The following is a 27508-nucleotide window of genomic DNA, read 5'->3' as shown; positions in this document are numbered from 1 at the left end:
CCTATCCGCGATCCAGCCTTTTACAATCGAGATCAGTGGTTGAAACACGTCCACATGTTGATGCTATATGTGTGAGGCCATCATGGTATTCTACCTTGGCTTGAGTGTATGATGATATGGCAAAGCTGTCCCTAAACCGTCGTTCTTCCCAGGCATGGTTGAAACACGTCCACATGTTGATGCTATATGTGTGAGGCCATCATGGTATTCTACCTTGGCTTGAGTGTATGATGATATGGCAAAGCTGTCCCTAAACCGTCGTTCTTCCCAGGCATGGTTGAAACACGTCCACATGTTGATGCTATATGTGTGAGGCCATCATGGTATTCTGCCTTGGCTTGAGTGTATGAAGATATAGCAAAGCTGTCCCCAAACCGTCGTTCTTCACAGGCATGGTTGAAACACGTCCACACGTTGATGCTATATGTGTGAGGCCATCATGGTATTCTACCTTGGCTTGAGTGTATGATGATATGGCAAAGCTGTCCCTAAACCGTCGTTCTTCCCAGGCATGGTTGAAACACGTCCACATGTTGATGCTATATGTGTGAGGCCATCATGGTATTCTGCCTTGGCTTGAGTGTATGAAGATATAGCAAAGCTGTCCCCAAACCGTCGTTCTTCACAGGCATGGTTGAAACACGTCCACACGTTGATGCTATATGTGTGAGGCCATCATGGTATTCTACCTTGGCTTGAGTGTATGATGATATGGCAAAGCTGTCCCTAAACCGTCGTTCTTCCCAGGCATGGTTGAAACACGTCCACATGTTGATGCTATATGTGTGAGGCCATCATGGTATTCTACCTTGGCTTGAGTGTATGATGATATGGCAAAGCTGTCCCTAAACCGTCGTTCTTCCCAGGCATGGTTGAAACACGTCCACATGTTGATGCTATATGTGTGAGGCCATCATGGTATTCTGCCTTGGCTTGAGTGTATGAAGATATAGCAAAGCTGTCCCCAAACCGTCGTTCTTCACAGGCATGGTTGAAACACGTCCACACGTTGATGCTATATGTGTGAGGCCATCATGGTATTCTACCTTGGCTTGAGTGTATGATGATATGGCAAAGCTGTCCCTAAACCGTCGTTCTTCCCAGGCATGGTTGAAACACGTCCACACGTTGATGCTATATGTGTGAGGCCATCATGGTATTCTACCTTGGCTTGAGTGTATGAAGATATAGCAAAGCTGTCCCCAAACCGTCGTTCTTCCCAGGCATGGTTGAAACACGTCCACATGTTGATGCTATATGTGTGAGGCCATCATGGTATTCTACCTTGGCTTGAGTGTATGAAGATATAGCAAAGCTGTCCCCAAACCGTCGTTCTTCCCAGGCATGGTTGAAACACGTCCACACGCTGATGCTATATGTGTGAGGCCATCATGGTATTCTGCCTTGGCTTGAGTGTATGAAGATATAGCAAAGCTGTCCCCAAACCGTCGTTCTTCCCAGGCACGGTTGAAACACGTCCACACATTGATGCTATATGTGTGAGGCCATCATGGTATTCTGCCTTGGCCTGAGTGTATGAAGATATAGCAAAGCTGTCCCCAAACCGTCGTTCTTCCCAGGCATGGTTGAAACACGTCCACACGTTGATGCTATATGTGTGAGGCCATTATGGTATTCTGCCTTGGCTTGAGTGTATGAAGATATAGCAAAGCTGTCCCCAAACCGTCGTTCTTCCCAAGCATGGTTGAAACACGTCCACACGTTGATGCTATATGTGTGAGGCCATCATGGTATTCTGCCTTGGCTTGAGTGTATGAAGATATAGCAAAGCTGTCCCCAAACCGTCGTTCTTCCCAAGCATGGTTGAAACACGTCCACACGTTGATGCTATATGTGTGAGGCCATCATGGTATTCTGCCTTGGCTTGAGTGTATGAAGATATAGCAAAGCTGTCCCCAAACCGTCGTTCTTCCCAAGCATGGTTGAAACACGTCCACACGTTGATGCTATATGTGTGAGGCCATCATGGTATTCTGCCTTGGCTTGAGTGTATGAAGATATAGCAAAGCTGTCCCCAAACCGTCGTTGTTCCCAGGCATGGTTGAAACACGTCCACACGTTGATGCTATATGTGTGAGGCCATCATGGTATTCTGCCTTGGCTTGAGTGTATGAAGATATAGCAAAGCTGTCCCCAAACCGTCGTTCTTCCCAGGCATGGTTGAAACACGTCCACACGTTGATGCTATATGTGTGAGGCCATCATGGTATTCTGCCTTGGCTTGAGTGTATGAAGATATAGCAAAGCTGTCCCCAAACCGTCGTTCTTCCCAGGCATGGTTGAAACACGTCCACACGTTGATGCTATATGTGTGAGGCCATTATGGTATTCTACCTTTGCTTGAGTGTATGAAAATTGTGGAAAGAAACATGAATGGTATTCCTAGGACTTTTGAAGCTCCACCAGCCTGTTCAGATGTCGACATCCTGAGTATGAATCCATTTTGTTATTTTGACAAGGTCGGTAAGTATCATAATTGTGCAGAGCTGTCTCCCAACTGTCGCCAGTTCCCCGCATTGTTGAGCACGAGCAACATCCCAACATGTCGCTCTGCGTTACGTCCTCTTGCCATCTTGCCTTTACTTGGGTGTCATTTCCACATATGAAAAATGTATTTTCAGATTCAGGTATCCAGTACTACTGCAAATATGATGGCCAGACGCCCAAAGGTCAAACTTCCTAAGTGTTACTGTCTTTACCTGTCATTTGGAAATTTCCTACTCTCTCCCTGATTATGAAGCACCTGCCCTTGCCAGTGTTGTACCTGGTTCAGCATTATGTGGCCAATGATGAATGGTGCCCTGTTGGACTTTTTTTTTCCATAAACACACACTCTGAGGCTTTAGCTGCCAACTGACAAGCATGGCAAAAGCAACTATCAGTTGCTACTTCATTGCTCAAAAAGGAAACTCGTTGCTGAGTAACACGTTCCAAGTTTTTACTATTCCCATATTATGAATCTGGCTCTGTCCACCAGGATGCTATATGTTGATGCCGTATGTGCGAGACCTTCATGTCAAAGTGCGCCTACATGCAGCGGACTGTATGGTACTTCATTATGTGTGTATGCCACATCGCCAACGATGAAATGTGATGTTGGATACTGTATCCACGAATGAACATTCTGAGGCTACAAGCATGAGCTGATACGCATAAGTAATGCAGAAAACGTGACGATGTATACATGCTGCGTTCTTCAATAAAATATCTCGTATCTACCAATAGTGAACACATGCTACTGATTTCTTTTTAATCGTTCGGGTGCTGGCTGTCTAGGGTTTTCTACTTGCAGGAATCTGTGAACCAGTGGTTACTAACAATGGCTATTGGTCACCTTGACCAGATTTCATCTGAAGAAAAACTTGAGACCGGAAGAACACTGCAAACACATCTGTACGGACCACAATACGAATTTGAGGAGAAATACATTTTTCCCTTGAAAAGCTTGCTATGAAGCATAATATATTTTATTAACCAAAATATATCGCACGAGTTGCACCCGTAGGAAAATACCCAGCCATCTCATTCAGGCTACAGTGGGCATCAGTGACTCACACTCATAGTGGCAAGCAACGCAGTAGTCTTTCAATTTCAAATTTCACACGCATTATCATGCACCACCTCGCTGTGTTTAGAGTTTCTGCTCCAGGAAATATCACGGGGAGGGGGCATATGTGCCCTGGACCAACTTCTAAGGAAACTACTGGTCTCAGGGTGCCTAGGGTAACGAGCAGACAGCCCAGCCGGAAGCTGGCAGACGGCATGAAGCCATTACAAAATCGCCATCGGAATGATGATAGTTGTTTACAAAATTTTATCGGGCAGGTCTTGCGTAAGATGTGGGCCATTTGTACACTAATCATGGGGCAAAGTATGCGATGGCAGGAGGAACAGGTTACAAAAAGCTTTGACTACGTTGCTGCTGCTGACAGAAGTGAGTATAGGATTGGGGATCAGATGACGTGGTTGTTATAATACAGCAGGTAATGGTGGTAACATCGTTCTGTGTCGTCATGACATGGCGGCTAAAATGGTGAGCGTTCACCACGGTGAGCGCACAGGCCTGCATGCACTCGTGGGGTGTCCCTTAGCACGACACTCTTCACACGACTCCATTGGCTTGAGTACGATGCCACGACGCGGACCCGGTGCTTTCAGCCATGGTCCATAGCGTTTCACAAGGGCTGTGCGGAGGATGCCTGCTAGGCACGATAACCCCCGTCCCGTCGAAATGTGATAGCCATCCCATGGAAGCATCCCCTCTTTCACCTCCTTGTTCCTGGTAAACACCTTGTGCTGGAAAAGATATCTGAACATATATACGGAATGTTTTTGCAAACAGCACTTCACAAAGACAGCAATACAAATAAACCGGAATTCCTGGTAGGCATGTGCCAGTACTTCGTACGCATTTTATTTTCGGAAAAATTGCGCGATAAACAGCAACTGGAAACTAGCTTTGTGATACTTGAATTACAAACAGGTACCGCATCAAGACCATCACCTGTTTGTAATTCAAGCACCACAAAGGTAGCTCCAGTTACTTTTTGTCGCACTGTTTTTCCAAAACTAACGAGCATTATAATATACCTACCATGACCACCAGGAAGTTCCAGAGTTAGCGTTCGAGAAGCGACTACTCACGTCAATGCTCAACACCGTAGCATCACCGGCACGGACAGCTGGAATCGTGCGCAGCATCGCGTTATATCCCTGAATTGTGCCAGAAAGTTCAGGCCGCCTTGTCTGTGGCATCAGCTTATACAGGAATATATGCTCCGCGTAGCCTTTCGCCACCTCAACGGTATCCTGTGAAGGAAGACAATTCATGAATCTTCCCTGGCGTGTCAGAGGAAAAGGGTTTTAGCAGCACAGAGATTGAAATCGTTACAATCTGTACTTACTGAGACTTCCCGCAAAACAGCTGCGGCACTCTTCCCATCCTGGATATCGTTGCCACCGATATACATGACGATCCAGTCTACTGCTGGGTGCAGTCGATGGATTTTTTCTCTCAAACGGGCCGCTGTGGCTCCGGGATAGCTAAAAGTGACGATTTCCACGTCAGAGTCTACGAACAGCCTGTCGCGCGTCATAAACTTCAGCTGGCTACTGCCAACCAACGCGCCTTTCGTCGTTTACGTTTCTCTGGGATCACAATGCCTTATGCGGCGAACTGCAAAGTCAGTTGAACGCTAAACAAGTAAATCTCCAAGAAGCTGCAAGGGAGAACCATGCGTGCGTCTGTGCCGTGCGCGAGACGCAGTTGGCGCCGTTGCGTAGTCTTCCTCTCCACAGCTGTCTGGTCGTCTGCTCGCTGAGGTCGACGCGACACGCGACCACCAAGCCTTTGCAGCCCGCTCGTGCAGACGCGGATGTTATGTGACGGGGCCCACACAACAAACCCACCGCATGCAAAAATATAAATAAAATCAAATGCGTTTGTGGTGTTTGGCACATTGGTTTAGGGCCTTATGGACCAGCGAAACCAAATACAGTGGGATGACCGTGAGGGTGCATGGGGACGTTTGCCACAAGATTTCGCGGCACGCTACCCAAACCCGGATTTATTTGTCATGAGCATTCTGCATGTATTCCTAAGAATCCTTTGCTGTAGTGGGACGATCATATGTTTAAACACTAAAAACAACAAATTATTTATCGAGCGGTCAAAAGCTTCCTTTTATGAACTGTATATGCACCGCGGAAAGGATGGAAATTCGCCTGCGATCTCTGACGGTGAAAATGAAATCATAGTTCGATTGCCGCGGAAATAAACACTTTCTTTTATTTTTGAATCGGATAGTCCGCAATTGATGCAAACTACACTATGATAAACAGTCGCGTCCGAAATATCGAATATTCAGACAAACAATTCAACACGTCAGCCTGAATAGACTGGAAGACAGGTTGCTTTATCTTGGAATTATGAAATTTTTATCGTGGTTGAGGAAGGCCCGGCTAGCATTAAACCCCATAAAAAAGTAACAATAATACAGTGAAGGAAGTACCAAATTGATACCTGCCGTCTGCACGCACACTGTATCACGAAATTGGCCAAATCCGGCGGCCATTTACTCAAAATCGCCGCCAAAATTTTGGCACGATTTTCGGGTATGTTATGGAACTATCCTTTCCGAGAACACAGAAAGAAAATTGGAATGGACAAATGGGACTGGCCATCGGGCCCGCTGCGAGCCTGGGGAACACTTAGAGCAGAGGTGGGTTTGGATAGGGCCTCAGTACGGAAATATTGGTGTATGGGCAGGGCACGGGCCTGAAAATCCGGCCCATGCAGTGCTCTACCCCTTCTCAAAGGCGACTACAGTGCCAAAATGCGCATGACCTGTGCATACGTGCACTGTTTGGTTTGTTTGATAGCTGAAGAAACTCGGGACGGGGGACAAGACAGCCGTTTCTATAGAAAAGCGCTATCACGCATTTTGTTTTCCCAAATGTCCGCGTAAGCCAGACGGACACTTGGTAGTTTGACGAAATGGGCATTTGGACCGTATGACGTGCAACCCATTATTTGAGGGTGAAATCCATACCCGACCCCTAAATCCTCTGACAAGACCCGCCACCCGCGCTCTACCAGAAAATGAAATCCACACCCAACCGGACCCGACCAGCAGAGGCTGCGGCGCCTTTGTTTACTTATTATTTGGTATGATCTTTTCTCTTCGTTGTTGTTGCTGTAGCCGTTGCTTGTTCGTGGCCGACCCGCCAGCAGTGCTTGTGCCAAAAACGCTGCCCGCAACAGTCTCGCTACCCGCGCGGGTGTCAATAATATCACCCGCAACCGACCCGCTACCCGCGGGAAACTCCAAACCGGGATCCGCACCGCAGGATAGAGCGTGTCGTGCAGAACCCTGCACTACGCCTGAAAACTCCGCACTTCGGCTTTCCTCTTGATCAGCGTCTCACTCTGCTTCACGGAGAGAGCGGTGTCGTGTGTACGCGGTTGCTCCTCTCTGGCTTTGTTGAAGGACGCTCCTTCTGCTGTCCAAACGCGCCCACCACGCCTGTGGGCCCCAACGTGTGTGAGTGCATGTGTGTGGAATTTTGAGTAGCAAGCCGTAGCCATCTGGCTGACATCTCCTAACCCCTATGTAGAAGAAGAACCGAGACCCGACAAAAACATTCAGCTGTCGAGTCTCATGAAGTCTGTTGGCGTACATGCCGCACCATGTGTTGTCGAATCCGAACTTGGCACGGGCACGTGCGAAAAACGTAAAGCCCGGCCCGACAAGGCCCGCGCAATGCTCTAAAGGGGAGTGCGAAACCCTATCGAAATTTGCTAGCAGTCCTGTGCGAGCGCACCGGCCTTGAGTTCTAGTATGAAATAATGCGAGCCGATTGAGGGAGCGCTTTCACGACACCAATCGACAGCAACGAACGTCATGGTTCAACAGCGTAAATGTCACTGGCAAGAAAAGCAGGGATGTTTTGCAACGGGATGTTGCAGTGTCATATGACCGTCGACAACCCCGCGTCCTTTCTGGATAGTGTTGCCTCTGACAAAAATCGCTATTCAGCTCAACTGGAGTCCCCCGATACTCTCAGGGACACGTGATCCTGTGACACCACGAAAACTGAAAACTACGATCACTATATCACGAATAGACACCTCCACGGACAGTCTCTGCGTATCGGGTGAAAAGCTTTAGCCCGCTGCTACCGATCAGAGCAATCTTCATCCACGAGAAAGCGAGGTGGTAACAGCGGTACGCGACAGTCACACGGCATGTTCGAGAAATGCCAGTAAAACGTACACAGCAAACGCGAGACAACCAAATCCACCGCGCAAAAGCAAATCGGGGAAAGGAGGAAATCTAAAAATAAAGGAAACACAACCCAGCTCATAGGTCTCCGCCTGTCACGTGGGCTTATCGTGTCCTCCAATCAGAGACGCGATGGACTTCTTACAAAGTCGGAGGAATGAGAAGGGCGCGTGTGGCGCCATCTATCGCAGAAAAAAAGTTCATTTTGGAGTTGACACCTATGTGATATGTCCTCTTGAAGGCAAAGTTATTGCAAGCAAGAACTAACTCTAAAAGAGGAATGATTGCAGAGACTGGGAGAATTCCAGAGGGGTGAGTATCAAGAAAGAACGAACTGCTGAAAGGCTTTCGTCATGGGGGATATTTGTGTATAGCGAAACCACATCCATGGTGGCTAAGAAGATGTTACTGTGATTAGCAAATTTATCCTGAATGGCGTTTATTTTGGAAAGGAAATCATTCGTACCTTTGATATATGACGGAAGGAGTGGTGGAATATGTTTCAAGCACTGGTCAACAACTAAGGATAGTTTTTCCGTTTTTAGTTTTTAGTTTTTCAAATTGGAATCCGGTCCTGATCCAGCCTCCTGACTAACCTTTGATTAAAACTTGGTTCAGATCACTGATCAGAAACTGAACAGTTTCCAATAAAATTTTGGCATAGGTTCATTCAAAATTTGATCACATCTGGATTAGAGGTGTCATAACACGGATGAGACTTGTATTGTCACCTGAATAGATTTTGATCAAAACGTGACCTTCTGATCATTCCGTGAACAGATCCTTGCGGATATCGGATAATCTCAGTCCGTTTAGGACGACCTCACGGCTCTGACCTCAGGGTCAGAGCCGTAAGCCCAACATGTTGCGCTATCGCGCCGAGTGTGATAAGCCGGTTGAAAAGAAGTAACAAATGTGTGAGTATATGATATGCATTTATTAAAAACCAGTAGTAAATTAATTTACATTTGTCGGAAAGAGCTTCATTCACCATTCTCTCGAAGCTCACAGAGCCGCGTGCCCGTCGGCTTGACAAGCTGTGGCAGTCCTTGCCAGACATACGCCAGAAATCTCGCAACGTGGCACTAATAAGCCTGACCCGCGATGAGCACAGTTGCCTGCATGGACGCATGTAAACGTTTTGACCAAAATTTCAGTGCCACAATGAATGTGCACATGAATATGCCTGAATCTCACACGATATATTGAAAATCCGGTTACAAATAAGATGTACGTACCTCTTCCTCCGTTGCGGCGGACTTGAGTCGTCGTCTGTCAGTCGACATGTTGAACCCACCCGAGGATGACGCGTGTCGGACCGCCATTGCTGATTAGGTGGGCGCCATATTCTGGAGGTCTGGATTCCACCCAGGCAAAGTTATGCAGCTTCCGCACCAGTCTCCTGGCGTTGCTTAGCAGACTTTCTAGTTCTCTGGATATGTTTTGTACAGAAGAAACACCGGTAGAAATAAATAAAATAAGAGTACTTGTTGAGGGCAGAAACGAAAAATCCCAGCGCATACTCACCTCTATATTTTTCGATTTCATCATTTTCCTTAATGCGCTGACTTGCTCAAGTAGTCCCGTAACATGGTCTATCAACTTAATTTCTCCTAGCATCTGACGGGCCTGGTGGGGTTACGTAGCTGGCATTATCGCGCCTACGCTGTTCAAAGAAAAAAGAGAGATAATTTTCGTTTACGGCTCCGGATAGTATGTGTCTGATAGCACAACAGCTTCCTCAGCAAAGCACAGTGAGCTAAACAGATGACGCAACAAAATATACCAAAGCTAATGAAACCAACAAACCTGCGAGGTCTGACCAGGAGGTATGCAAATGCCATGGTGAATCGCGCCGAACTTTGACATCCTCTTCACGTGGAGCCAGTAGCAGAACGGAAAATGAAAAAAAAAAAAACGAAAGTTTTCCAGGTTACTGCGGAGGATAGACGCTAGCGAATTTGCTGGCCAATGGTCGCCCTTCTGTCCGGTATTGTTCACGTTCTGCCAGCGTGACTGAGGTTTCTTTTTGGAAAAGCTGTGCTTCTTGAGTAAATGACTCCAAATGCGATTTCATATGACTTAGGATTGTCGATGTCCGATGCGACATAACGGTGTGACAGGCTATTTTATTATTATTATTATTATTATTATTATTATTATTATTATTATTATTATTATTATTATTATTATTATTATTATTATTATTATTATTATTATTATTATTATTATTATTATTATTATTATTATTATTATTATTATTATTATTATTATTATTATTATTATTATTATTATTATTACTACTACTACTACTACTACTACTATTTGCTCACTACCGGACACTCTTTAAGCAGGCACAATCACGTGACTATGCTAATCGCATCAAATCCATTGAAATGGATCTCAAGAGTAATCCTAAACAATTTTGGAAACACATGCGTCTTTCCAAAAACGAAAACAGTCTTTGCGCTTTAAACACTAACGATGGGGTATCTTCTAACCCAACCTCGATGTCTCAGCTCTTCGCTACACATTTTTCTTCAATATATAAACGCGGTAATGCACAGCCAATTGCGAATTCGAGCTCCGTGTCGAACGCATCTTATCACCTTCCTTGTATAGCAGTGTCCCACGAGGAGGTCATCGCAGCTATTCGGAAGCTAAAACCTACTTTGACCCCAGGGGCCGACAAAATTCCTGCAGTATTCGTTAAGGCCTACGGTGACCTCCTTGCACCCGTCCTCCTTCATGTATTCAACCTGTCTCTACGTGACTCTGTGTTCCCCACCTGTTGGAAAACTTCGGTTGTCGTACCAGTCCACAAGTCTGGCGATCCTTTAAATGTGTCAAACTATCGTCCTGTCAGTCTACTGTGCGCGTTTTCAAAAGTGTTTGAGCAGGTAATCTATGATCGCACGTTTTCTTTTCTCAAGTCGCAGATATGTGAACAACAACATGGTTTTATGCCAGGCAGATCCACTGTCACCAATCTTGTATCGTTTATGTCCGTTGTGGCTCCTTGCGTCTCAGCACGAGGACAAGTAGATTCAATTTATTTCGACATTTCAAAAGCATTTGACATGATGGACCATAGTATTTTACTTCACAAACTTCATATGACTGGTCTCGGAAACGCCCTCATTGCTTTCTTCTTTTCGTTTCTGAGTAGCAGATGCTGTATCGTAAAGGTGCACGGTGCCTTTTCTTCTCCTTACTTTCCTCCTTCAGGTGTTCCTCAAGGCTCAATTTTGGGGCCGCTTCTTTTCAATGTCTTTATTAATGACTTAGCTGGGCATATTCGTCATTCTCATGTTCTTCAGTACGCCGATGACGTGAAAATATTTAAAGTTATCCACGACCCAAATGACGTTCATAAGCTACAAACTGACGTTTCCTCTGTGGTTGAATGGTGCTCTAAAAATGGGATGACTATTAATCCATTGAAGACGAAACATGTGACTTACTCAAGAAAAACTAACATAATATGCAATACATACATGTGTTCTGATGCCATCAAGCGTGTCGATGTACTGAAGGATTTGGGGGTCGTTTTCGACTCCCAGCTGCGTTTTCATGATCATGTCTCTTACGTTCGGTCTTCAGCTCTCAAAATTCTTGGCTTGCTCACATATACATGCAAAATCTTTTCCACACACTCTGTATTTCTTCACCTGTATCGTTCCTTAATTTTACCGCGACTAGAATACGCGTCTTCAGTGTGGAACTCTCTTTCCTGCACTGACTCGTCACGGATTGAATCTGTCCAGAAGAAATTTCTACACATTGTACATAGCGTATTCTTAAGAAAAAGCCCTCACTTTAGAATGTATGTGTATACTGAGATAATGTCATTTCTTAACCTCCAACCACTCTCAACGCGACGCCGTTTTCATGATATTATGCTCTGTTATAAGATCTTACACAGTTTTCTCGATACACCATCTCTATTACATCAGCTTCATATCGCCGTACCTGTCAATGTAACCCGACACACGAATATATTGTACTTATCCCATCATCTGCCTGCAGATCCGATCGTACGTATTCAACAAATGACAAACGTAATTCACCCCTCCGTTGATATCTTTACCTCCCATTCAAACGTTTTTAAAACTCTCCTCTTGCGTTCACTCACTAACACATGAAGTTGTACAGTTTTTTCCCCTTTTAGTACTATGTACTGTATATCTCCATGTCTGTATTATATGTATCACTGTGAATGTCTTCCCGTTGCGCTCCTCTTCCTGAATATGTTATGTTATGTTTCGCCTAATCTGTATATGTATGTATATATATATATGTGTATATATTTGTAATTACTACATTGTCTGCGTGCGCCAACACCAAGGCTTCGGCTGTTCTTGGGCACATTAATAAAGTTATTATTATTATTATTATTATTATTATTATTATTATTATTATTATTATTATTATTATTATTATTATTATTATTATTATTATTCAAGATGGCGCCCAGTGCCGACATATGTGTCATCTGCGCTCTGCCGTTTTACGGTAAACAGTCTATCCTGAAGTGCACAAAGTGCGACAAACGGGTGCATGCTAAATGCATGCATCTCACCTCCGAGGATGCGAAAATTCCGGATGTCGTAAGTCGTTTTTTATGCCCGCTCTGTGACTCTGTGCCATCGCCTTCGGTGAACACTAAGCCTAACGAGCCCAACCTGCCATCGTCTCCGGCTTCCCGACCGGGATTCTCCCTGTCCCAACCGGATGACCTTGACCTAGCTTCCCTACTCCAAGCTGCCCTTCAGGGGATTTCCTTCCTGACCGACGAGGTGGCCGCGCTCCGCCGTGAGAACGCCCAACTCAAAAAGGAGTTTCACGAGTCTTCTTCGGCTATGGTGATCCAGATCAACTCTCTGCGAGCTGAACTGCGTAAAGCTTCTCTTCGTAGGGATGCAGCCGTCACTCCGAATTTTTATGCTAATGTGGCGCCATCGCAACCGGCCTCCCTCCCTACTTCGGCCTCATCTAAGGATATGACTCGAATGCCGGGAGTCACGTTCGCGGCACAGGCCGCTAAACTACCTGTAGGTAACACATCTTCACCAAGTCTTTCTAACGGTGAGATGTCGCCGATTGAAATGCCCAAAGTACGTGCACTTCAGCCCAGAGCTTTCTTCGGCACGTCGATTTCCGAAGGCCTCCGTGCCGTGGAACCGCGCCGCGCCAACAAGGCACTATTCGTCACCAAGCTCCTTCCTGCGACAACTGTAGACGACATCAGTGCATTCGTCGCACAGAAAACTGACTCCTCGTCTATCAAGTGCACAAAGTTAAAATCACGTTTCGAAACCTACGCCTCGTTCCACATCTCAACTGACGACGCTGCTTTCGACCTCCTTCACGATCCTGCGGTGTGGCCCTCTGGCTGCTTAGTCAAGCAGTTTAGGGGTCGGCTCCACAGCAGCATGATCTACGGTTCCGATCAACATGCTCCCACGGATGGCAGTCAAGAATGAGTGGGCAAGTCTCTTCTATCAAAACGTGCGTGGTTTGCGTACGAAGAGTTCGAGCTTTTTCTCTGCTGTGTGTGAGTGCGAATACAACATCATTTGTCTTTCTGAAACCTGGTTAAATGACTCTATTCCGAACAGCGCATATTTTCCCGATTGTTATAGTGTGTACCGTTCAGATCGTGTTGTTCCTGGGAAAGCTACTGCACGTGGCGGTGGGTGCCTAATTGCAGTGTCAAATGCCCTCAAAGTTATACGTCGCCGCGACTTGGAGAAATACCCTGAGTCGGTATGGATAGAAATTCATCGCCTCAATGACCCCAACTTAATTGTGGGTGTTCACTACTTCCCACCATTGTTTAATCCGTCAGAACTCTCCCAGTACCTGCTGTCCCTGGAGCCATTACTTGACAGACACTGTGACATCTTGATGTTAGGTGATTTCAATTTACCTCATTTCGAAGCTCAACAACTTTCCCCTGCCATTTCTCAACCGTCTTCCGGTTTAAATGGTGTAAACTGTCTTCGTGACTTTGCCGATTTCATGTCGCTCTCCCAAGTTAACACTGTCCCCAACCATAGGGGACAATTCCTTGATCTTTGTTTCGTCCGCTCGGCCAACTTTACGTCTGTTAGGCCTGCTTCCCCGTTGATTCCGCCAGACAAATATCACCCCCCTTTTGCAATGTCCCTGCCTACTTCTTTCCGTAATCATCATGTAGCATCCGATATTTTCGATCTTCGTCGAGGTGATTACGTTGGTCTATATCATCATCTCGCAGCTGCTAATTTTGAACCCGTATTCAATGCCACTGATGCGAACAGTGCTGCTGTTTTATTGACGGATATTGTTCATTCAGGTATAAGTTCGTTTGTCCCCACTCGGACCATACGTAAAGTTCATAGATACCCTACTTGGTTCTCGAAGGAGACCAGGTCTTACCTAAACAAGAAAAAATTCCACCACCGGCAATTCAAAAAGCATAACTCCATAACACACTACATACTATTTGCTCACTACCGGACACTCTTTAAGCAGGCACAATCACGTGACTATGCTAATCGCATCAAATCCATTGAAATGGATCTCAAGAGTAATCCTAAACAATTTTGGAAACACATGCGTCTTTCCAAAAACGAAAACAGTCTTTGCGCTTTAAACACTAACGATGGGGTATCTTCTAACCCAACCTCGATGTCTCAGCTCTTCGCTACACATTTTTCTTCAATATATAAACGCGGTAATGCACAGCCAATTGCGAATTCGAGCTCCGTGTCGAACGCATCTTATCACCTTCCTTGTATAGCAGTGTCCCACGAGGAGGTCATCGCAGCTATTCGGAAGCTAAAACCTACTTTGACCCCAGGGGCCGACAAAATTCCTGCAGTATTCGTTAAGGCCTACGGTGACCTCCTTGCACCCGTCCTCCTTCATGTATTCAACCTGTCTCTACGTGACTCTGTGTTCCCCACCTGTTGGAAAACTTCGGTTGTCGTACCAGTCCACAAGTCTGGCGATCCTTTAAATGTGTCAAACTATCGTCCTGTCAGTCTACTGTGCGCGTTTTCAAAAGTGTTTGAGCAGGTAATCTATGATCGCACGTTTTCTTTTCTCAAGTCGCAGATATGTGAACAACAACATGGTTTTATGCCAGGCAGATCCACTGTCACCAATCTTGTATCGTTTATGTCCGTTGTGGCTCCTTGCGTCTCAGCACGAGGACAAGTAGATTCAATTTATTTCGACATTTCAAAAGCATTTGACATGATGGACCATAGTATTTTACTTCACAAACTTCATATGACTGGTCTCGGAAACGCCCTCATTGCTTTCTTCCTTTCGTTTCTGAGTAGCAGATGCTGTATCGTAAAGGTGCACGGTGCCTTTTCTTCTCCTTACTTTCCTCCTTCAGGTGTTCCTCAAGGCTCAATTTTGGGGCCGCTTCTTTTCAATGTCTTTATTAATGACTTAGCTGGGCATATTCGTCATTCTCATGTTCTTCAGTACGCCGATGACGTGAAAATATTTAAAGTTATCCACGACCCAAATGACGTTCATAAGCTACAAACTGATGTTTCCTCTGTGGTTGAATGGTGCTCTAAAAATGGGATGACTATTAATCCATTGAAGACGAAACATGTGACTTACTCAAGAAAAACTAACATAATATGCAATACATACATGTGTTCTGATGCCATCAAGCGTGTCGATGTACTGAAGGATTTGGGGGTCGTTTTCGACTCCCAGCTGCGTTTTCATGATCATGTCTCTTACGTTCGGTCTTCAGCTCTCAAAATTCTTGGCTTGCTCACATATACATGCAAAATCTTTTCCACACACTCTGTATTTCTTCACCTGTATCGTTCCTTAATTTTACCGCGACTAGAATACGCGTCTCCAGTGTGGAACTCTCTTTCCTGCACTGACTCGTCACGGATTGAATCTGTCCAGAAGAAATTTCTACACATTGTACATAGCGTATTCTTAAGAAAAAGCCCTCACTTTAGAATGTATGTGTATTCTGAGATAATGTCATTTCTTAACCTCCAACCACTTTCAACGCGACGCCGTTTTCATGATATTATGCTCTGTTATAAGATCTTACACAGTTTTCTCGATACACCATCCCTATTACATCAGCTTCATATCGCCGTACCTGTCAATGTAACCCGACACACGAATATATTGTACTTATCCCATCATATGCCTGCAAATCCGATCGTACGTATTCAACAAATGACAAACGTAATTCACCCCTCTGTTGATATCTTTACCTCCCATTCAAACGTTTTTAAAACTCTCCTCTTGCGTTCACTCACTAACACATGAAGTTGTACAGTTTTTTCCCCTTTTAGTACTATGTACTGTATATCTCCATGTCTGTATTATATGTATCACTGTGAATGTCTTCCCGTTGCGCTCCTCTTCCTGAATATGTTATGTTATGTTTCGCCTAATCTGTATATGTATGTATATATATGTGTGTGTATATATTTGTAATTACTACATTGTCTGCGTGCGCCAACACCAAGGCTTCGGCTGTTCTTGGGCACATTAATAAAGTTATTATTATTATTATTATTATTATTATTATTATTATTATTATTATTATTATTATTATTATTATTATTATTATTATTATTATTATTATTATTATTATTATTATTATTATTATTATTATTATTATTATTATTATTATTATTATTATTATTATTATTATTATTATTATTATTATTATTATTATTATTATTATTATTATTATTATTATTATTATTATTATTATTATTATTATTATTATTATTATTATTATTATTATTATTATTATTATTATTATTATTATTATTATTATTATTATTATTATTATTATTATGGCTAACCCGAGGAATGTAGGAATGTTTCCGGAGTCTGATCGTCACGGAGGCATTTACATAACTCACAGGCGAATGCGGCAAAATCACCGAAAATACTCAAACGTAGCAGTGCGTGAATATCAATTGATTAGCAAATATATATGAATTAACAAAAGGTTCCTGTGGCAAGCTACCACACGCGCTGCCGGAAATACAAGAAAGGGGTAGAGTGCAGAAACAGTACGGCGTACAAATTCCAAAATATATATGAAATATATGCAGCTTCGAGAAAAGTGAGAGCGAGTACAACATAAAGGTTGTTTAATTTCGTGCCCCTTATTTTCGACATATCAGGCACAATGCAGCTACTTGGAATGCACTCATACAAACTTTGGCCACTGATGTGGGCCGTTTGCATTCCCGTCACACATTAATTAGGCTAATTTCCTTAATTGAAGTCGTAAACTAGCGCAGCAAAGGACACATTTTCGGCACTAATCTGGAAGCGTATCGCACTAGCACACAAATGCACTCAAAATCGCGGGGTTTTTCACAAGGTTTCTACAGAAATTTCACAGTCGCAAATTCGTCATTGGATGAAGCGCGATCGCAGGTATTTACGTTTGCCAAACTGTTGTCTCTGCTCAAATAACCTTCCTCCTGTGCGAAAACAAAAGAAAGCACGCTGCAGACGCACGTATACCCTTGTCAGAGTGTCTGTCCTCAGCCACCAGCCACTGATGACGGCGACAAGAGCCTTGATCGGAATAAAACGTTTTGCAAATGCAAAATTCAGCCACCATACTTCCCAAAACGCTTCCAAAAGGCTTCCCAAAACGACGTATCCTCAGCTGTCAAATTTCTGTACAAATCCTGTGAAAACCCATTGATTTTGACTGGAATAGTGTGCTATGGCGACAGGATTCCAGATTCATGCAGAAAAATGCGACCTTTCCTTGACTACCTCGCGACTTCAATTAACAAAGTTAGCTTAGTTAATGCATGACACGAATTCAAACAACCTCATTTTGAGGCAAAAGTCTGTGTAAATGTATTTCAAGTTTTTCTTTCTTTTTTTTCTTCGGCGAAATCAGCGAACCCGAAAACTTAACCGAACGGTTAAATGCAGTTAATTCCCTGGTGTTTTGTAATAACCACAGAAACCAATATAGGCGGCCTATGAAAATATTATAGACCCAACAGTAGAAAAGTTTCGGTCTCTCTGTACAGAACTCCTTCCATGGGTACCACACGATAAAAAAAAAAAAAAAGCAAACGTGCCCAACCCGGTCCATAACCCGGGCCCGGTAGGCCTGGTGTTAACACGACGCACATCGACCAATGACAGGTTCGCGAGCTGAACCTTACTAGCTTGTACTGGCCTGATCAAAACCTGGGTGTTCCGGAATCCGGGACATTCCGGTGTTATTCAGGCAGGATAAAGGCAGATCCTGCCCGGAATCAACTGGGAGAGACCTGAACGACCCCAGATTCCTCTTGATTCGGCCTGATTAAAACCAGATCGGGGTTGATCAAGCTTGATCCGGAATTTCTGTACGGGATATCCCTTTAGCCCTTTCTTAGTCTGCAATTTGGTTCTGATTATTTCTACTTGGTCCACATTTACCAAAATTTCATACTCTTCAAGGAGTACAGAGGGCCATCCAAAAAAATTGCAGATTAAGACGTCTGATGACAGTGTGCGTGTGATTTTACCGAATAGTGCGAAAGGCTTTCATGTGTGCAATTTGTTTCCCAGAAAAAAAAAAAAAAAAACTCTCAAACATGGTTCAGCCTTAACTCGCCACTCCAGGTATAACGAGGATGAGGAGGTACGATGCCACGTCACCAATGACGTTATAAGGAGAACTCGTTCGGGTTCGCTGGTCAATGGGGGTAAGCGCCTTGTCCATTTGCCGAGGTAAACCAGTTTTGCCCCCGAAGAATCGAGGATAGAGGGAGCGGCCGAATCATTACCGAGCCAGGAGAAAGGCTTTTTCAGAACCCCGAACAGCCGAGTAGCGGACTACAGCTAAGTAACAGACATTTCTCTGAACCAATCAGCGAACGTGGACCCAGTAGGGTCATCGCGATCGCAGGCTGGTACTGCTCTCCACCACTATTGTGCACGCCCGCTTTTTGCGGCATACTATAAATTCAATTAGTGCGCTAATTATGACTCGTCCAAATTATACTTCACATGGTACATCTCATTCGCCTACTTAATAGTGTTATAGGAAGAAAACAGGGTGTTACAAATGACTTCTGTGCTACTTTAACCATTTACCATTGTGCTTTTGAGTCCCTGTTCGTGATTCTTGATATTGCTCCTTGCATCATCTTCCACATGTGTTCGACAGGATAAGCTGAATTCAACAAGGTAGGCACAACAGACATACTTCTGTACTTTCACATACTTTGTCTACGTACGAGCATTGTGCTTTTTCAAGTGTGCACTGATTCAAACTGTGTGTTGACCTCTTCAGTTTATACATAAATATGTCTTGTCTCTTCTTATGGCTACACTCAATGTTCCTAATTTCTTGTTTTGTTCCGATTTCAGGAGCCGTTGGAAGCTGCCGTCCTGCAGAAAGCTACTGGACTGTACACTTCAGCGAATATATTGCTTTATGAATACAGAACACGTGGTGTGGGTGTCTGATAATGATACAGGCCGAACACGATTCCATACGATAGACATTAATTTTACAGGCTGGTGCGTGTTTCTATAATACAGTATCCCATCATAATAATGGTGAACCACTAAACCGCAAGAGCATGGTCTCATTTTGTAGAAGAGGTGAACACGTTATGTAGGAATACAGCGACATGTGAATTTCACGAGTTTGTGTTGTATATCTGGAAAACACTTTCCTGTCTTTTTCACGGTGCTCACAATTAATACAGCCGCCATGCATTTTCACGTTATTTTCACGAAATGTTTTTTCAAGTGCAGGAGGTACATTCTGAAAACCTGCGACGACAGTGACTGTCATGGCAATTCCGTAAAGGCAGTTTTCCGGTGGCTAGAACATTTCATGGCAGAATGAAACTTACGGATTACGCAAAGGCAATATATTATTACTAGTCAGTCTTTTAACGGAGATCTATCTAACAACTATATTATTATGATTGCAATCATTACGTTGGTAGACATGTCAACGTAGAGTTAAATTTGTAACATGGTAAACTACGACTCGGATACATTTGACAACATCCTAGTCGTAAACAGTGTGTTGCACATCCCATCTCTCCCATAATCATCTCTCACATACTCACCGTAGTTTTGGCGCTCTATGGGCTTTGTTGTGTTTGTACCATTAAACCCATATCTCTCTCTCACATATCTGACGACTTTTCCTTTCATGAACTTTCTTGTTGCTGGATACCTCCCCGTTCTAATGTAATAGACACCTCAACATCCTACAGGCTTTTGAGACTGTGGATAAAGCCACACTTCTATATTTGGGAGCTTGGTTTCAGTTTGGGAGTCTGGTATCATCACATGCCGGCGTCTTTGTCGCAGCTGCATTGCCAGAAATTCGGAAACCATAACCAATTCAGTCCCAGTGAGAACCAAAATAACACAGCAAGAGATTAATTTTCGGAAAATTGAAAACACCATGTCTCGTGAAAGAATGTGTGCTGGTTGATGGCCTCGGAAAATGTTGGGTTGAATGCCTAAAAAAAAAAGAGAAAAAGCGAGCTATGGTCATAGCTATAAAAGGCGAGAGCAACTGAAAGCATATGAGTTTCAGACAGTGTTGACATGGACGTCGTTACTTTTACCAGGGGAAACTGAAGCCTGTTTTGGTCGGCTATGAATATGTGCAAATGCCTGTAAAATGAATGGATTTCATAAGAGTGTAAGTTCTAAAGTAGCAGAAACTGAAATGAGAGAACTGTAGTTCTGAGGCTGGAACAACATAGAAGGGACAAATACAAATAAGGCCTCAAATTGCCTAAGAACTTTCGCCTTTCATCTTTCACCTTTCATCAGAAACTGAAAGGGAGGTAATTGAGCTTCGTCGTGTTAGTGTTTGCCTTCTGTATTTTCTTCATTCCTCCAAGTAAAAAAATGTCGCCTTCCGTGCTAGAAATGGTCCCATTGCAAATTAATCGAAAATCTAATTGAATTCAATAGAATATCATGCGGACAAATATCATGAAGAGTCCGCCGAAATTCCAATTCCCAAGAGATGGTTTCAAACAAATACTATAAAGGACACAACTGTTATTCTAATTGGTTTCAATGAAAACTCTATGTAACACTCATTGGGGTCCGATTCCACATTGAATAATATCCATACGAACTCACTGGAGGTCAGTCTTGTTTCGCTTTGATCCAATGCGTTGCAACAATGAATTTCCCATTGAAGTCACCCTGGTATTTTCCTTGTCAATGCAATTTTTTGAGGTGTAGTAACATTGGTTACTGTTTCTTGTAATGTAAGAAATTATGTTACACATGACGATACAGCCCGTTTGAAAAATCCATCGGAACCAATCTTAATGGAACCATGAGGTAATGATTTCAGAGATTTCGTATAGGATTTACGGTTTATCGGTTTCATGGGACCATTATGATCTAAAGGTCTAATTGCTTGATGGGAACTCCAAAATGCAAAACGCATATTTTAGTAAAAATTAGCATCGTTTTCTTTCTCCCTTTCCGCAGTCTGTCACCACAAATTTTATTTCCTCTTGCTTCAGCTCTTTTTGTTTTTGTTTCCTGGACTTTTCATAATAGACAATACGCGTGGCGTTTCGAGAACCAAACAGAAAAAAAGAAAAAAGAAAAAAGCTGTCCAGAATCGAAGTCCAAAGAGCTCTCTTGGAAAAGCAGTGTCCATTTTTAGGGGAAAAAAAAGTCTTCCCGAGAACAGCACCGCAAAGGATACTCTCCCGACGATCATTTTAATGGCCGCGCAATCAACCACACCCACCCGGGGGCGGACAGCTGTATGAATGGACCCTTCTCCAATATATGACGAACACTCTGCCTACCTCAACCGCCTTCGCGGACTTGAAGCGGACCTTCCTAATACAGAGAGCATACATACTGTATATAGGTTGTCTTCCGACCTTTGGCGAAAACGAGAATCCTGTTTGCTGCCTTAGTCAAATAGAAGTGTGAGGTGCCATAATTTATTTCCGTTTCTCACACAAGCAACACGAAAGTGAGGAATTGCTTGGAGCATTAACTCGAGACTTAACACAACGTCTGCGTTTCTTACCGCTTTTCGTTTGAGACATCCTCCCAAACGAGCAAAACTTCCTGTGGTGTTCCTTGGGATATCTTTTTCCGGAAATTTGGATCACCCTGGGAGAGACAGACGTTTTTCCAACGGACGCCCCCACATCTACCGAGTGGCCACGATTTGGCCTTGCCACGAATATCGGTCGTTCGGCCTCACAGGAAGTTACACTGAGATTCCCGGACATACTTGCGTACGTGCTAAGGGACCTGTATTTTCTCATAATTATTGATGCTGTTTTACTGAGCTGTTCCGTAGGTGGATTCCCACTAGGCCTGCAGGCGTTTTTTTGTTTTTCTGTCATCTTATTTTGAGGTTCGGCCACTGCATCTTTCTTTCTCTATTGCTCCTCTTCGTTTGTTTCTCGTATTTTCGTTACGGACAAAGATCGCAAAGTTTTAACAAAGCAAAAATAAAGACCCACGTATACAATCCCTTAAAGCCATGAAGATCACTTAGAAAGGCAGTGACATACCTTTCCAACGCGAAAACAGATACGATATATTGCTTAGTTTGGCCAGCTTCCACAAATTCGAGAGTCCTGGTTGCCTGCGAGTCGAACTAAAGGGTGAGTTTAATGCGATTGCGTATACTAGTAACACTGGACTGAAGAAATGATTGGCGTATTAACTCACTATGGCGTAACATCTCTGTTTCTTACTGATTTTGGTTTCAGGCATTGAGTTGGTTCATCGAAAGTCGAATTCACCCCGCGCCATACCTTGCCATGTTCCTCTCTCTCCTCGGATAATGCTCCATGTAATATCCTGTTAGGGGACCTATTTCGACAATTCTTCGAACGTCCCTTACGGTACATGCTGTGAACGTAGGGCTAGGGACGTCCACCCATGTATCTCCCAGAGATGTGCACCCGACATCCATTTCAGGACATGGACGCTAGAATCTATTTCGGACGTCCGCGAAAGGTAGTGTACTGTCTGGGCTTTAGGCTCATCGAAAGTCGGACCTTCGCAGTACGGTCGCACCTTTCTTTCTCTCGAGCAACATGTGGTCTATTCCGTAAGAGATTCCGTCAGGTCTCGGATAATTGTTTTGAACTGCTGATACGCGACATCCAGCGTATATACGGCCAGGGACATCCATCTATGAAGCTCCCAATCGTTTTATTGGTGCTAATTCTAATAGCAAATGGCACGTCACCTTTTCTACGTGACAATGCGAAGCTTTCCACAGGCGCCATGAAGGATGCGTCGCGTTTTCACTGGCTGCAATGCTCGCACACTCCATCGATGGTGGTCCGCTAGGAATGTCTCGTATATGCTGCATGCGTTGCGCGATGCTCAATCGTCTTTACACGTTGGCGGGGTGCCACCTTCAGTTCTGAGCGCTAGTCCGACAGTTTTATGGGTGGCACATATCACGAATCATATTTAAGTGAAACCTAAAACAATATTGGAATATTCCGAGTCGCAATGTACCACATTACATAGACCATTAGCAGCGTGACAGTCCGCAGCCTATCGGCCCGATAGGGCAGTGCGAGCTGTTTGCTGTATTGAATACTGTAAGAATGTCAGTCAGTTCGTTGCTCATTTCTGATAATCGATAGAACTAATTCAAGGAAACACTGAAGGACAAGACTAGGACAGGACAGGATGCGGTTTCGGTCTTGTCTTTCATGTGCTGTGTGCCTAAAAAAACGGAGGGGTTCCCCGAAGTCATTCGCATGCATTGCAACTTGGTCTTGCCGTGTGACACGAAACAAATGCCGTTCAGTGCGAATGTCATTCGCTGGGACTGTCATTCAATTTGTCGTGTGACTGGGGCATTAGACATCGACTACATACCTTAAAATCCTCAAGAGAAATCCTGAAAGGGAGAAACGCTACAGATGTCCTCAAACTTCGACGTTTACTAACAGATTGATTAATCCCATGGCAACTGGAAGAGACTCTTCCACTTCCGTGCAGTGCAATCTTGCACTGATTGCATAAACCACAGCTTCAAGTAGGAGGTGCAATACGAAGTTACCACGGCGCCTCTACTTTTGAGGAATTATTCACAGACGTTTGTAGTTACACGAATTATTTTGGAGATGATGCAAATGCTGACTAGAATAACTATAGTCGATAAATAAAACAGCAAAGAAATATCTCTTCCTGGAGCTGATTGTGAGCCAAGAGAACCATCTATAAAAGGATACAATGACAGGGTAAAACAGGGTATTTATTTATTTATTTATTTATACTTCTAGCGTCTTAGACGCCAAAAAAGGAGTGGGATTACATACACACGGAGAAACATCTTGCTCCGTAGCAGCCGCGGATATACAGAAAATTTAGATGAACCTCGAACACATGTATATACCATGTAACAAAAACCATCTACACACGCTTACAACCTTCACATAAGATTACCACAAACATTACAACAAACGTACAGGATTACAACAAACGTAGCAGCACACTCTACCTATAAATTTGCGATCGCCAGCATAAAACTCGACAAGGTGTCACACCGTACCATTTCTTCCGTCAGTTCGTTCCATGTCTGAATGGACAGCGGAAAGAAAGAGTACATAAGGCAGTTAGTCCTAGAAAATAATTGTTTTATGGATTTGCTATGTTTCGTTCGGTGACTACCAGTTGTGTTAAATGTAAAGAAGGCCTAATACAGGTATGGTTATTTATTATGAGCCATAGTAGCTTAAGTCGCTGAATTCGAGTCCTTTGATACAATGGTGTCAGTCCCGCGAGGTGGAGTAATTGCGAGGGGGAGTCATAACGCGAATATCTGCCATAAATAAATCTAACAGCTCTTCTTTGGATCATTTCAAGCATATGTATTTTGTTCTGCTGCTCAGGGAACCATACCACCGAAGCGTAGTCCATAACTGATCGTACTAGTGCTTTGTACGCAATTAGCCGCGTGTGAGAATCTTCGTCGTTTAAGGTCCTACGTAAATAATTGAGGCGGGTACCGGCCTTCCGAACAGTCTCTGTTATATGACTATTCCAGTTCAAGCTGTCGGTAAATGTTATACCTAGATATTTATAATTTGATACTCGATTCATTACGGCACCGTTTATAGTATAGTCATGTATCAACCGAGACCGTTTTGTAGTCGCGCTCATAACTACGCTTTTGCTCCTATTAATGCTCATTTGCCATAGGTCACACCAGCTCAAAATTTTATTTAATGATGACTGCAGAGCTTCATGGTCGTCTCCTGAAGATATTTCACGGTATAACACACAGTCGTCCGCAAACAACTTGATGTTGGCACTAATGCCTTCAGCAATGTCGTTAATAAAAGTTATGAATAGTAATGGGCCCAAAACTGAACCCTGAGGGACCCCAGAAGTGACCGACGTCATAGCTGAAGGGCTGTTTTCAAAACTAACAAACTGGAAACGATCAGATAGATAAGACTGCAAACAACCACATAGCTTGTCGTTTTTAAAGATGGCCTTGACCTTGAGTAGAAGTTTAGAATGTGACACCTTGTCGAAAGCTTTTTCAAGGTCTAGAAATATAACATCAGTTTGTTTGTTTCGATTAACGGAAAATATAATATAATAATATATAATAATATATATATAATACTATAATAATATATAATATAAATATAATAATAACGGTATAAATATATTGATGATTTGTATGCATTTTACTTTCCTATGTGTTCCAACCTATCCTATGTGTTCTCTGTGTAGCTCTTAGGCCTACTCAAAAGTGCACAAGAAAGGCAACATGTGCCTTACAAATGCAAGTCAGGCACTGTTTAAATCGTCTCGATTCTTCATTTGTGTCTTTAAATGAGGTACTGCATGAAACAGTGAGCAGTAAACAAACCTCTTGCTGTCATGTATATGCGTGACTTAATTCCCACCCTGTTTTTGCATTACTGAAGAAGGCAAGGGGCAGCCACCATGTGAACTGGACTTTCCGTCTACTGCAAACACCATTTTTACGCCAGATGGTTCTAAATATGCTGGAAAGGGGAGTTATTTTGCTCTAACACCTATTTTACACCCCAGATGAAAGACATTGTTTCCACAAATGGCGTAATTGAGGAACTTTGACACGATTGCGCCCTGATTATGCCCAAATTACACAAAGAAACGTGTTTTGAAATTAACAATGCGTTCAGTACAAAGCTAGAAAAAGAAACCACCATGTGCTTACAGAAAACATAATCTTTCAGATGCAGTGGTGCCTGTGCGAGAGGAATGGGACACCGAGATGCACAACTGGAGGCCTCTTCAGCTATATTTTGTGTATGACCCATACGTCGAAGAGGACACACCGCAAGAGCTTTACAACCTATCACAGAAAATCATAGCCGTAGGTATTTGGGTTTTTACTTTTGGTTAGGTTAACTTGATTTACCAAGCCGTCTACCTGAGCGGCAGGGCCGCTCCAAGGAGAGTTTGGGCAGGACAAGCGTGCCCCCCCCCCCTCCAACTTCACCGCCGCGAGAAGCTCTGCAATCAAAGAGACAATACGTTCATCTGCACTGCCGAGGTCGTAAACTTCACTCCTGCTTGACACCGTCAAACCAATCTTTGAGCTCGTGCCATCCCCCTCACCCCGTTCGAACGGCTCTGCGGGATAGCGCTCTTCCCTCGAACGCAGGACATCCTGCATAGGACGCCAGAAGATTGGCGACCTGATAAGGATTCAGGGACTTACATTCACTGCTCTTGAAACTTGACTACCCACTAAGGAACAGCAAGTCGTCTTTTCTGGCTGACTTTTCCTGCCAGAAGAAGTATATCCCGCTCCCGTGTCAGGATACTCAGCACCAGTCGTTTATGGTTGCTTGAAATATTCTTGATAGACCGAGCAGGTTATCGTTGGCCATCATACAAGATATTCTTTATAAACAATGCCTTCATAGCGGTAAAACTCGATATGCAAGCCCGCACTAAAATTAGTCTCGTGCAGGGGAGTGTCAGGAGCTATGTCGTTACAATGGGCTCTGACTGCGGCACTGCAGGTAGAGTCAGCTTACCCTGGGACGGAGGCACTGCATGTGACCTTATCCTCGGCTGGTCCCTTCGGCTCCGAAGTCGCCGAAGCGTTGCATACCATCCTGTCTCTGAACGTGACCGCTGCTGCACATGGCGCTTGCATCCTCTCCGGATGTTCTGTCAGGCTCCAGTAGCTCCCTATAGAGCCAATAGTTTGAGATAATTCACACAACACCGGGCACACGACCAATGAGAGTGCAACGTTGTAGAAATTACGCAATGCCAGTCGGCCAATCAGGAGCCTTAACTTTGACTTACCTTTCGGCCGGTTCTGGCTACCATCGGATTTTACGCCTACCGCCGTTACCCGGTATTCAAAATAACTGAAGCTTCTTTAAAAGAAATATTTATTTGACACAAAGCACTGACTCGGAGCACTGACTCGAAGATCTGATACATGGGTGCACTGTGAATACAAAGTGCACTGAGTTGTTGACGCACTGTTACTAAGTTCGAACTTGAAGCAAAACGAACGCAGCCCTTGAAATCCGACGACGACGAGCGTGTTCTTCACTCTCCGACCGCTCCAACTCACGAAGCATTCCAGTTCGGGAGTTGATAGACTGTTCGTGGGTAGTAGTAGTGTCCAGGAACAGCACAAGACACGTTGAATCACA

General features: G+C 43.9%; 1 protein-coding gene across 4 annotated transcripts in view; it reads left to right on the top strand.

Annotated features, from left to right (window-relative positions):
- Positions 1 to 27508, top strand: part of LOC135371150 (uncharacterized) — a 279646-nt gene that overhangs the window by 66805 nt on the left and 185333 nt on the right. For all 4 annotated transcript variants that reach the window (XM_064605190.1, XM_064605192.1, XM_064605189.1 and 1 more), the window contains one exon: positions 26063 to 26202. In XM_064605190.1, coding sequence (XP_064461260.1) covers positions 26063 to 26202 — 140 coding nt within the window. The remainder of the gene's footprint in view (positions 1 to 26062; positions 26203 to 27508) is intronic.

Source organism: Ornithodoros turicata, chromosome 10 (assembly GCF_037126465.1).
Source record: "Ornithodoros turicata isolate Travis chromosome 10, ASM3712646v1, whole genome shotgun sequence".
NCBI lineage: Eukaryota > Metazoa > Arthropoda > Arachnida > Ixodida > Argasidae > Ornithodoros > Ornithodoros turicata.
This window is presented reverse-complemented; position numbering and strand designations above follow the sequence as displayed.